A 12,739-nucleotide genomic window follows, 5' to 3' on the forward strand; every position below is an offset into this window, starting at 1 on the left:
TTAGGATTCAGATCTTGCGCGTTGGCAGAGACGACCTCACCTCCTGGCCGAGCAGGGCGGCCACGCAGGCCTCGGAGGCGTCACAGATGGCGGTGAGGTCGTGACCCCCCTCCAGAGCCAGGACCACGCGGCCTCCAGCGAGGGTCATCAGCTGCCTGGTCAGATAGCCAAAACCTGAAGAAGGGTGAAACACAAGACGTGGGTATATGTGTAAATGGGGCCTGTGCTCGGAATTCAAATCACGTCTCTAAGAGAGTCACAACCGGTGTCAGTCCCTCACTTGTGTGTACTTTGAGTGTGAGATAAGAAACACACTTCACTCACATTTGGACGTCAGAGTGTAGCCGCCCAGCGGGGACGGGTGTCCCTCCACGGCGTCGAAGCCTGAGGAGACGAGCACGATGTCCGGAGCGAACTCATTGGCTATGGGCATCACCACTGATCTGTGGAGGGGAGGGTGGAGTATAAAAGATCAAACAGCGGAACAGCCAATTTGTCAATGTGCCTGGCAAAGATGATCAAACAGGATAAAGGGAGATTAGAGTCGTTTATGGCAAAGTGGATAATTCTGCATTTTCAAGTTTTTCATGCTAAATTACAAATGTTATCTAATCCATTCTTTACCTCCACACGCTACTACGGTTACCTTATTATCTGCCCTGACTCACTCTCAGGCTGGTCATCTGAATTAGTGCGTGTGTGTCTGTGTCTGTGTGTGTGTGTCTGTGTGTGTATGTGTGTGTGTGTGTGTGGTACCTGAAGGCAGCCAGGTACTCCACATCTCCCATCGGAGGATCCAGGCCTCCAGTAAAGGCAACGTTGACGTTGAAGCCGACTCCCGGGCCGCTGCCCACCTGCAGAGAGAAGAAGAACCTGTGAGTCACGTTCATGAACGAGAGCGAGTCTCCTGCTCGTCAGCTGCTCGGTAAGAAGTGAGACAGAGACACACACACAGACACACACAGACACACACACACACACACCTCGTCAGGCGCCCCGCTTCCAGGGAAGAAGTTTCCATCGTCATAGCGGTGGATAGACAGGTAAAGGACGTTGGGGTCATCGTAGAAAGCTTGCTGGGTGCCGTTACCATGATGAACGTCCTGAGGGTAAACAGTACACACATCATATACAGTCCTATTTGCCCTGTGTGCTTATTAAAAAACAGATACTACAGGAAATCCAAATCTAGCTGGTCCCGTTTCATGCAAACTGATGCACCCTCCCATTGAGACACGTTACTGGGGCGCAGACTGACCCAGTCCACGATGAGGATCTTGTTGACGCTGAGCCTCTGCTGCAGCAGCTTGGCTGCGATGGCCACCGAGTTGAAGTAGCAGAAACCCCTGAAACAGCAGCAGACAGAGAGAGAGAGCTGATGAAACTGAGCCGAGCCAAGAGCACTCTCCTGCTCCACTTTCCACGTGTGAGAGGGACATGAGGAATAAATACAGCAGTCCTTGAAACAGCTGGCAGGATAAAAGCCACTCGGTACTTTATGTATAAATAATCTCAATGATTGGTGTCACATCTGTTCCAGACGCTGGTGTTTGTAGATGTATGGGTTACGTGTGGCGGCGGCTGTGGCCTTACATGGGGGTGCTCTCCTCGGCGTGGTGTCCAGGAGGGCGGACCACAGCGAAACCGTTCTGGAAAGACAAGACAGACGCTGATCACACGTTCACAACAACAGGAACATGTCCAGAGCATTCAGCCGATGGGCGGAGCCTGATGTCAGGTCCGTGGCATGTTAGAGACTTCACCAACGCGCCCACATTTTCCAAATATTCCACCAGCGTCCTGGAAAGTGAAGCTCCTGAATCTGTCCAAAGCAAACGCCTCAGACTCTCGGTTCTCACATTCAGCCTCGTCAGGGACATTTCTGGAAAATGTCTCGACTTCAGTGTGAGTCTGATTCTATAAACAGGAGCGGAGCTGTTTGAGCTACTGAAGCATTAAACCTCGGAAAAACAAAACGAATTGATATCAAGTGTTAACAGGCAAAATATTAAATTTAACGATTGATTGATTAATTAAACTCAACCAATTAAAGGATAATTGGATGTTACAGACTCTTACAGTCAATACATTCTATTGAAATCGTTTTACGTCTGTATTTCCCTGAGGATGTGCAGATGAGAGCTTTCAAGACACACATTTGAGGATTATCGAAGACTGTCGGGACCGCGTCAGATCTTAAAGATGATGAAACAGCCGAAGAGACGATGACTGGACGAGTGTGACGCGTTACCTTCAGCTCCCCGGTGGCCACTTTGAAGACGAGCTCCACCACCGAGCCGACGGCCAGGCGGGCCGCGCTGGAGGAGTGCACCTCGTTCCAAATGGTGTCGCTGTCCACCTGCAGACACACAAACACACACTTTCCTCACACACCTGAGCTGAGGAAACACTTGAATCATTTCAGATATGCATGTCCGTTAATATCGCAACATAAACTTGCATGAATACACTCGAGCAACACTTGTACTCACCCCCACACCACCACACGGTAGCCGTACAAACATGGGTGTGATTGAACCTGCGGATCAGGAGATTAACAGTAAATTAGAGACACATAGTGGAGACAAATGAGCTGTGTTGGTGTGTGTGTGTGTGTGTGTGTGTGTGTGTGTGTGTGTGTGTGCGGGAGCTTACAATCAAGTTTCTGTCGGAGAGGGTTGGTTCCGTACAGCAGGACGTGGGCTTCAGAGTGAACCGTCTGCAGCTCTTCCAGAGTGGCCTTCCTCCCACGGATACACTACACACACACACACACACACACACAAAGAGGAATACAACTCTCATATACAGTTCATCCTTTGCGTAACGTTCAGCGAGGACATATTTGATATTTCCACCTCTCACGTACCTCACACTGTGATCTGAGTCCGGTCTCCTGCAGCCGGGACCAGATGCTCTGAATGCGTCCAGCGTGCTCCGGGTGGCTGTTGGTGTTTCCACACATGCACTGGTGCTTCTGCATTAAGGAGTCATACACCAGACCTGAGGGAACACACACAGAAACATGCACTCGTCGTATCATTGACTAATTGATGTCACGCTGATCTGGAGTATGAGCTTGAACAGCTCCAGGCGGTGGTGATGCTGACCTGTGGTGAAGCGAGGTTTGACGGGAGGATCGGGGGCGGGGACGCTGATTTGAAAAGAGGACGCCGAGGCCGGAGAGGACTGGGCCCTGGACAGGGGGCGGTGTCCTGGGAAGGTGATTGACAGGCCGGCAGCCTCCATGGACGCCTGGTAGTTCCTCAGCTGATGAATCCGCTGCTGCTCCAACAACAACGCCTGCTGCTCATGCCCACACAATAAACGAGAGTGGCAAAACACAAATAAAGAAGATGAATTGGCCACTTGTCATGATGAGTCGTGTTGTGAAACGCCTCGAATGTAAATCTGTTAGAGGACTAAAGGGAGGGAAAACTGATTTGACGTGTTTTATATCACGAGTACAACTTATGGCACAATGATGGCAGCCAAAACAAATGATGTAGTTTCCACTTCTCCTCAGCATTTAATCACCGGGACGCCTCGGGGATCAGAGCAACGTTTTAACAGCTCAGATGTTTTGAGATTTTACCTCCCCAGGACGTACCCAGGACCATCTGCAATACATAAGTGCCGAGCAGAGAAGGAATCAATTCTCTGAACTGTCATATTGATTCTCTCAGCCCATGTTGGTTTCCAGCTGTAAACCAGAGCAGATGTCTCGCTCTCTGTGTCGTTTTGTTTTTGAAATCTTGTACCTGTCTGAAGAGCAGCTCCTGCTCCACCTGCCTCTCCCGGTGCTGCTGCATCGCCTCCTCCTGCAGCTCCTGCGGGTCGAGGGGCTCCTGCTTGATGGTGACCCCCGGCGGCAGAGCTCCTCCGTCCTGGTGCTCCCTCAGCTCCTCCTCCGTCTCCTCCGGGTGGCTCTGGTGCTGGCGGCCCACAGGTGACTCGCTGGGCTTGGCCATCATCTGCAGGGAGGGAGGCGAGCGGGTGATGATTCTTGCATGTGAGATGTACTTCATAATCAAACAGCAGGATGTGACAAATCCCCCTCCGACGCGTGAGGCTGCACTCAGACAAACAGGCACGCTCTTCTCTGAATCCAATTCCTGGCAAATCGCTCCTTTCTCTGGAGCATTCTTCTTTTAACAAGCTTAATTTGGATTACCGAGTCAGATCGGTGTCTTGCTCATTTCAAACCTATCCGCTCTAATTGAATGTGAGAGGCCGCTCCGCCGACTGTACCCCGGGGCAAAATGTGTCTCGTTGAACAGAGACATTCCTCACGCCCTGTTGTGCCACTTTTCCTGTTGTGCCACTTTTCATCCACTCGTTCTGGGGCCTGCTGTTAACTGAGAAGTGATTCAATTGTCTATTCATCCGCCGTCAGTGACATGGACGACTCAGAGAGCCGATAGAAGCTGCACAGCACCGGCCCCCATGAGTGTGAGTGTTTGTGATTTGAGAAGAAAACCTCAGGAGTGGGTTCAGTCTACAGGTGTGTGTGTGTGTGTGTGTGTGAGTGTGTGTGTGTGTGTTTCCCAGAGCTGTAAGCCTCAGGGTCCCCTGGCTCCGTGCCAGGGGACAGCATTGACGTCAGAGCATTCACCAGCTCTCATCCCTCCCCCCCACCCCCCCACTCCCGCTATACTATTCTACTGTCTTCTTTGCATCCAAACAAACTTCTCCCCCGCTGCCCTCTTTTTGCCTCACATTCCCTCGACCCAGCTGCCCTTCTCTGCCTGTTGCTCCCCCCCAAACACATTCATTCATTCATTTCCCTCTCAATCACCAAAGCAGTGGGCTATAGGAATATTAATACGATGTATCAGAACCCCAAAACAGCATCTTCAAAAGTCCCAAAACTCTGAGATAGTCGGTTTATTCTCATTTACGACAGAGAACAGCAGCGAATCCTCACAGTTGAGAAGCAGGAGGCAGTAAATGTTTCTCATTTGTGCAGAAAAAAATAAACAATTAATCATAAAACATTGCTACATATCAATTAATCATTTAACGTGTGAGTTAAGTCCTACATCGTTTGAATTGATCACGTTCAGAGCTACAACTGCGCTTCGCAATTCCCCGGAGCTCAGAGAAACATCAGGATGCAGCGATGTGCACAAGTGATCTGTGAGATTGGAATCAGCCGTGATGTTGTTATGTCGCAGAGTGAGAGTCAATGTCAAATTTAACGAACACAAATGAAACACAATGTCGTGTTCTGCTCTTTGCTCCGGCTCCGCAAACTGGTGATGTAATGTCTGCTTTTAGGATAGATCCAGATATTATGCAATTACATCCCTGTGACATAAGAATAATCCCAATGAGCTACAGCTGCAGGCCGAGACATAATCTGGGCTTCCTCCCACAGTCCAGCATCATGAAGATTGAGGGTTAATTAACTGGAGACTCTCCATCTTCCCTCAGTACGATCATAGCTTGACAGTTCAAAACCCAAAGATGATATAAAACAGGAAGGTCCTTTGTGTGAATACAGAAAAGAAGCTCTCCACCCTCTTGTATTCTGATTAACTCAGAGCGAGAGGAGGAGATTTTCATTTGAGTTCTGACAAAAACTCCTGTAGAATCTGTCCTCGGTGTGCCAGAGGCTGTTATAGAGATGTTTGTGTGTAAAGCTGCCACTTGAGAGCTCACAAACATATGGAGGGAGTGAGAGAGAGAGAGAGGGAGAGGGAGAGAGAGAGTGAGAGGGAGAGAGAGAGAGAGAGAGAGAGAGAGAGAAGGAGAGAGAGAGAGAGTGAGAGGGAGAGAGAGAGAGAGAGAGAGAGAAGGAGAGAGAGAGAGAGCGGGGGAGGCGGAGGAGGAGGAGAGGAAATCCCTTGTTTCATCCACCCACCTCTCCTCCAGCGAGTACTCAGCTCGAATAGGTAAAACCGTGCTGAGCAGCGGCGCCGCGCTTCCTCCACGACCATATTAGGAGACGGCTTCCGCTGCGTTGCCATGGCAGCGCACGGTTACCTTGTCTCCGCCACAGTCACACACACACACAGAGACGCAACCATTCTCAAACGCACACACACACATATTAACCCATAGCTGCCTCCGCCTGCTCGCTAACAAAAATACTACAGAGGGAGAAGCAGAGAGAGAAAGAGAACGGCTGAATAAAATCAAGAAGCTCTCTCTCTCTCTCTCACACACACACACACACACACACACCGACACACACACAGCTACAACACATTATTGGCTGTGTTAGTTGCTGCCGCCTACACAAACAACTACACTACACTATCGGCCTAATTAATCATCAGTTTATTTGAATACAACTTCAGATCTCATCTATCTAAATGCTTATAACATGTTATATAACAATAATAACGACAACCTGTACTACTATAAAGAGTCTGGAAAAAAAGTGATAACACAACTTTAGTAAAACTAAAGGGTGCACGTAAGAAGAGGGGAAGAAAGGCTGGAAGAAGAGGTCAAAGGAGCAGAGAACAGGATGACTCGGTGTCTCTCACCTTGTTGAGGTGGAGCTGCTGCTGCTGGAACTGCTGCTTGTGCTTCTCCAGGAACTGCTGGTGCTGCTGCTGCACCACCAGCTGCTGCAGGGCCAGGGCCTGGGCATGGGCCTGCGCCGCGCTCCCCTGGGGCAGCGGGGCCGACTGGGTCCTCCCCAGGGGCCGGTGCTGCCGCTGCAGCTTCGCCATGGACGCCGCCGGGGACATGGACAGGCCGCTCACGCCTGGGGGACGAACAGGAAAGAAGGTGAGAGGCGGCGAAACCAAAGATCACAGGTTCGATACTACAACAGGTTGGTTCCCAGGGAAAAGTTTGTTCAGTCAAGACACTAAGATATTACTTTTCCTATTAGTATACACATGAGTCTATGTGTAAATTTCTCAACACCTGGATTTTTTATTTCTCTCATTAAACCTGAGATTAGTTAGCAGGTGGATTCGTGAACCAAATGGAAACTACCATCTGTGCTGCCACACAGCGATTCTCCTTTTGTGAGGATACGAGCCAGGAACAGGGAAAACGTCTGAGATGCATTTACAGTGAAACATCCGGAGGAGGAAAAGTAAGAAAGCAGACCCAGTCGAGCTTTGGAAATGATCTGAGGAGATAGATGTTGATGCTACCACATGGCAGAGCAGCCGTGTGGGAGCGGATATTAAAGGGTGAAGTTGGAGTTGGAGACTTTGTTTTATGGCTCCGATGGAATCTATTGCAAGTGGGCTGTGATATCTCGCTCTCCGCTGCTGTCCTGTGTGTGGGCGTGTGACGTCCTTGTCTGTACGTCTTTCGCCTGCGTGGACTCACACATACACATGTCCGTATGTGCGTCATTGTCCATTCACTGCCTATGCCCCTGCCGAAAATAGCAGCGATGTCGCAGGTCGGTAAATGAGCTGATGGGAAAGGGCGCACAAAGCGACCATGTCACAGTCTCATAGCATACGCTGACATATGAAAGGAGCTAATTAGTTAGAGCTTATGAATGAAGGTCTGTCAGCGTGCGGGGGCACACACTGAACCACACACACACGGTGAGGACTTTCTTTTTGTGTGGGTCGCCGGCGAGTGACAGGAGCGAAACTGAACAATGCAAATGCTTCTGGGATTTGATTCACGTATTATTAAGATCAATTTTTACCCAAACTACTTCCACTAATAAGCTTGCTCTGCTACTTCTGCCACTAATAACTGCTTCAGCAACTTCAGTTTGACTATGTTACTCTCACCTGTCACCAGGGGGCTCTGTGCCTGGCTCTGCTCCATGAGCACCATGTGTTGGAGCAGCGGACTGTGAGCGCCATGTCCGCCTGCCCCCCCGCCCGCCTCAGCAAGGTAGGGGGTCAAGTGGCCACCGGAGAGGAACGGCGGGCTGAGGGAGAGGGCCGGCTGCAGACCTCCGTCCTGCTGGGCCGAGGTCACCTGGGAGAAGGAGGGAGAGAGAGAGTGAACACCAGCGCTGATGAATTGTAACAGTCGGGAAACACCCCACATTCACAGTTAAATAGATGCACAGTCAATCTGCCAGCATCTCGCCAGCTTGGCGGCAGTTTCCTCCTTACGTTTGAAGCAGCAGTGGCCGTGGCAGTTGCGGGCAGCCCCAGGGTGATGTTGGGTAAGGATGGCGAAGTGTAGAGGGACAGCTGGCTAACGGAGCCGTGCTCAGCGCCACCGCTCAGCCTGTGGGCCAGAGACGCCTGGGAAGCACATTCAAATGATTTATCAGCGTTTGCATCATGAAGAAAATCGCCACGGGCAAACAACAAACGTCCTCACACATGGAGGAGAGAGCTGTTTGCACCCTGCCGGCGGTTCAGAGCGTCACCGCCACGAGCTCCCTCCACACTGCCTGAGTGGCCCTAATGGCTGCCACAGAGAGGATCTCGCCATCTCCTCCGCTCTTCTCCTCCTCTCCACACCCATTATCGGTTCATCCCTCTCTCTGAGCCGTTCTGCTCATGCTCCAGGCTGCCAAGTTTAAAAGCTCATAACCAGCACCTGTAGTCCAGCAGCCACATAAAACAGCAAAGCTACCCTGACACTAAAAGTATGCATAATTAATTCATAGTTATAGTGCTGCTTCTTGTTGTGGTATAAATTCTCAGGTTTTAAAGCCGCTCCTATTAAAGAGATTTATAACCTTTTAACTCTGGGAAAGTTTGATGGAAATATTTAGTTTTCACACGTGATTTTATTTTCTGCAGGGGAGAAGTAAATCAGCGTCTTGGCGCTAAAACATTTCACAGCATCAGTAACAGCCAGAAAATCTGCAGTTGTTTATTACCAGCGGCTCCCAGGTTTGGGTTTAGAGAGATGCCCGGTAGAAATGTCTTTAACAGAAGAGCTCAACTACTAAATAAAACGTACAAAGAAACTGAAGTGTGCTGGAAGATGCACACAAACTAAATGAGAACAATAACAGCTCAATATATCAGCACACTTATTTATTGTGTGTGTGTGTGAGTGTGTGTTACCTCATGGTTGTTGGACATTGACCCAGTGATTCCGTTCTCATTGGGGATGTTGTTGGAGCTGTTATTCGGGGAGCTCGGTCCTGAGCCCGGGGCGCTGTTACATGCAGAGTCTGTAACACACACACGCATGTACACGACAAAATGAAATACACATAGTCACAAGAAAACACATCAGCTTAAAACTATACAAATTTAAAACATTTGAACACAAGACGGGAAGCCAGTGTGTTTGTGTGTCTCTTGCCTGCCATGTCCAGTGAGCGTTTCTTGGCCGTGGTGATGGGGCTGTCCCGACGCCGCAGCAGAGGACTGCTCCTCCGCTCGCTCACCTTCTGCTTCAGCCGAGAGCGCAGCTTCAGGTTGGGCTCCGAGGCTGCGAGGAGGAAGGAGAGAGAACAACCAGAACACCTGAGTGATTCATTCCTTCACAGTCTGTCGGCCAAAGTTACATTTCGTGGAATCCAAATAGAGTTGTGTGTAATTATACCACAAATAACTTTATGAAGTTGTAGTTCTGCTCCATAGTTTCAAACTTATTCTTTCTAAATTATAATGCTTTTTCAACTCAGCTCCTGATCCATTGAGGGTGACTGGCTCTAGTTGCAGCAGCTGCCCTGTTGACGTTTGGGAGTTCCTCTCCTGTGCAGCACCTTGACCTGCACTATTTCATGAATGAATAACCTGCAACAACTCCAACACATCTTTAAACCGAGGATCTGTGAAGTCGAGCTGATCACTGGCGGCTGTGCAGCTTCGGACCAATCAATCAAGCGGGTGGGAGAGTTACCTGAGCCCCGGTCTCACAGGCTCTGGAGCTGTTCACATTGATCTGTCGTGGAGCGCCTTCCCCACAGCTGCTCTGTTATAAAACCTGTTTGCCTGACAAACTGTTACACGCTGCTATTCATTTACTGCCTCCTATTTAGATGCTTTCGGAACAGGACAGATTCTGATCCATTTTCCCAAAGACACTGCGGCTAAAAAGCAATTAGCTCCAATTTGGGAGCCATGTCTGATTGCCAAAAGGCCTTTGGTCCTTTGTGTCCACTGTCACAGACTTGTGAATGGAGACAGGGAGAAGGGAACGGCATGTCACACTGGCTCCGGCCACAGAGGCTAATGCTCTGTTTACTTTGCCCTGCCAATCAGTGGCCTTGGATAATTTCACCATTCATTATCCAATATTTAATCATCAAAGAGGAGATGAATCCAAATAACTAACCACGATTATGACACAACCAGATTAATCTGCGCCGCCGTCTCTTTTATTTCAAACCCGGAGGCACAGGGACGAAGCCCGGAGCAAACTTTTTCCTTTTCCCGAAACATTTCGGAAACATTGAACTCGCTCCCATCAAGTGTCAGGTAAAAATAAATGTGTGGAACAAGAGTGAAGTGTGAACTCTGAAGTGTGAAGGTACAGTAACACGTAGTGGGAGAGAGAGCTCCGTCCAGATGGAGGCAAACCAGTCCATGTTTGTGGAGCCAGTTTATTTCTAATCAGATGTTCCCTGTCAGTAAATTCGATTTTCAGATCTTTGGACACAATTTATACAACCGAGCATCAGGGACATATTGAAGATCAAACAAATTCAGGAATTCAAGAATCATGTAATTATATCACGATAATTAACTTGTAATTTAATGAGGGAAAAGTGTATTTTCTTAAGAAATAAGCAGCAATGGGATTTCCCACCTGACCAATTGCTCCAACAGGTAATAAAGTTAATTAAACCACATTATTAGGACAAAGGCTGAATTTGATTATATTATTCAGAGAGTAGAGGGTCTGCTGTTAGATCATGAAATATTAATCCTTAAAAAACATTATATTAAGATTTTTAGGACGTTTAATCTTTGAGACTCGTGACATTTTTATGTCGCCAATTAAAAAAGCTTGTGCATCTTAATTCACGTTCGAGTCTGAATGTAGAAGATCACAACTTTCTTCTCAGAGATTTGATTTGAATTATCTGAGGAAACATGAAAAGCAGTGACACATCGTTTACAGTTTCCGAGACTAATGACGGAGCTTATTTTCTCAGAATTCCATCTGAGGGCAACGTCTGTTTGAGATGAATTCAAAGCAAAAAAAAAAGGGGCAGTAATTAGCCTGTTGAAGCGGTAATTAGGTTTTTTGGTTCCGCCAGAGTAAAAAAAAAGAAAGATCCAGTAACACGGCACCACAATTAATCACAGCAAAGATAGAATATAAGCCGAGCGGAGCTGAAGCAGAGAACGTCAATACCTGTGAAAAGCGCTTTCCTCTGCAGTTTGAGAAAAATAACAGAAACGCAGCTGGTTAATATCAAGGCAGTGTCTCTGAGTGTAAGTGTGTGGTCTTGGATCCATGCTGCGTCTCCGTTTCTCAGCTTTGGGAAATCATTTTTCCCTTTGACTCATTTCATGTCAAGTAAGACAACATGGACAGTGATGTGTCTCATATTTGGAAAATATAGCTAATGCAAAGTCTTCACCGGTGTTCTTTTAACTTCTTCATAAGAAAAGTAAAGTTTTTCTTGTTAGAGGAGCACATACAATCACACATGATATCAATGCACAAACGGTGCATTGTTGCCCTGTTAACATGGGCCTCAGCACAGGGGTGAAAGGCTGTGTATTCACCGAGTGACGAGCTGAATTCAGACAGCCGCACGGTGCTCCGTCTATTCAGGGACGAGCAGCACAGTCTGGTTATCAACCAACGCCGTGTACTGTGGAGAACCCGTCTGCCTATGTGCCATTGTATCCATGTGAAGGACGTGCTGCCCCAGTTAGGCCTCGAAAAACACGTTGGCTCATCAGTGAAAAGACGGGAACAGCGTGCCGTGCTCTGCCGCTGTCAAAGAGCACAGTGAGTCACAGGGGCTCCAACTTTCCCAGCCGGTCCGCATGTTTCGGAGGCATTCACATGTATGTGAGAACATGCTCCAGAAAGGTCACGTATGTTCATGTGATGCCCTCTCACCCTTAAATCTGTGTGGTAAAAGAGGTGTTGGTGATTGTGAAGAAAACTGACATTCCGCAAATGCGAAGGCTTTTCAGCTAGCACCTCTAGTCACGCAACTCGTATGACAAGTATCAGAAGGTCGTAAGAGTTTGAAGCATTGGATGTTTTCATACTCTGCTAATACCTCCAATAAGAAGTGGAATAAAAAGATGATGAAGAAGAAGAAGAAGAAATAGCAGAAGAATATGCATAGAAAGAAGAAGTAGGAAGAAGTAGAAGAAAATAAAGAGGATGATGACGTAGATGAAGGTGAATTAGTTGATGAATCAGAAGATGAAGAGGATGATGAAGAGGAAACAGAAGTAGATGAAGAAGAAGAAGAAGAAGAAGAAGAAGAAGAAGAAGAAGAAGAAGAAGAAGAAGAAGAGGAAGAGAGGCCCAACACATGGCTCAGGACCGGCCCAGATGGAAGCAGATCGTCGAGGGACAAAAAGGACTAAGAACTAAGAGGAGGAGTTTATACGTGATGAAGGACTTGACCCGGAGCCAGGGAGGCTGGATGAGGGTTTAGGGTGACGAGCTGCCAGGGCCTGCTTCTTGGTATTTGGTTGGTAAACTGTAGATTTCATTGGTATTGACTGAGTAGGCAGAGGTTAGCGCTGTCGTAATATAAAATCCGTTGAGGAAACAAGACGAGTTGAGGGATCACTTTGCCAGCGACTACGTTTAAAATATTGCAGGGAGCGGGAAGCGTTCACCCCCGACTCCTTCAGGTCACAGCTGTAATGGTTTCTGATTGATTTCCTCATTAAAGATATAT

General features: G+C 48.2%; 1 protein-coding gene across 1 annotated transcript in view; it reads right to left on the reverse strand.

Moving 5' to 3' along the window:
* Nucleotides 1-12,739, reverse strand: part of LOC128431140 (histone deacetylase 4) — a 36,724-nt gene that overhangs the window by 4,991 nt on the left and 18,994 nt on the right. The window contains exons 6-22 of the mRNA XM_053417367.1: nucleotides 9,214-9,342; nucleotides 8,970-9,079; nucleotides 8,058-8,192; nucleotides 7,725-7,917; nucleotides 6,498-6,721; nucleotides 3,762-3,974; nucleotides 3,111-3,306; nucleotides 2,870-3,003; nucleotides 2,656-2,758; nucleotides 2,493-2,539; nucleotides 2,252-2,359; nucleotides 1,594-1,649; nucleotides 1,259-1,346; nucleotides 984-1,103; nucleotides 757-854; nucleotides 325-443; nucleotides 41-174 (exon numbers count right to left, since the gene is read on the reverse strand). Of these exons, the coding sequence (XP_053273342.1) occupies nucleotides 41-174; nucleotides 325-443; nucleotides 757-854; nucleotides 984-1,103; nucleotides 1,259-1,346; nucleotides 1,594-1,649; nucleotides 2,252-2,359; nucleotides 2,493-2,539; nucleotides 2,656-2,758; nucleotides 2,870-3,003; nucleotides 3,111-3,306; nucleotides 3,762-3,974; nucleotides 6,498-6,721; nucleotides 7,725-7,917; nucleotides 8,058-8,192; nucleotides 8,970-9,079; nucleotides 9,214-9,342 (2,207 nt within the window). The remainder of the gene's footprint in view (nucleotides 1-40; nucleotides 175-324; nucleotides 444-756; nucleotides 855-983; nucleotides 1,104-1,258; nucleotides 1,347-1,593; nucleotides 1,650-2,251; nucleotides 2,360-2,492; nucleotides 2,540-2,655; nucleotides 2,759-2,869; nucleotides 3,004-3,110; nucleotides 3,307-3,761; nucleotides 3,975-6,497; nucleotides 6,722-7,724; nucleotides 7,918-8,057; nucleotides 8,193-8,969; nucleotides 9,080-9,213; nucleotides 9,343-12,739) is intronic.

This window comes from Pleuronectes platessa, chromosome 24 (assembly GCF_947347685.1).
Source record: "Pleuronectes platessa chromosome 24, fPlePla1.1, whole genome shotgun sequence".
NCBI lineage: Eukaryota > Metazoa > Chordata > Actinopteri > Pleuronectiformes > Pleuronectidae > Pleuronectes > Pleuronectes platessa.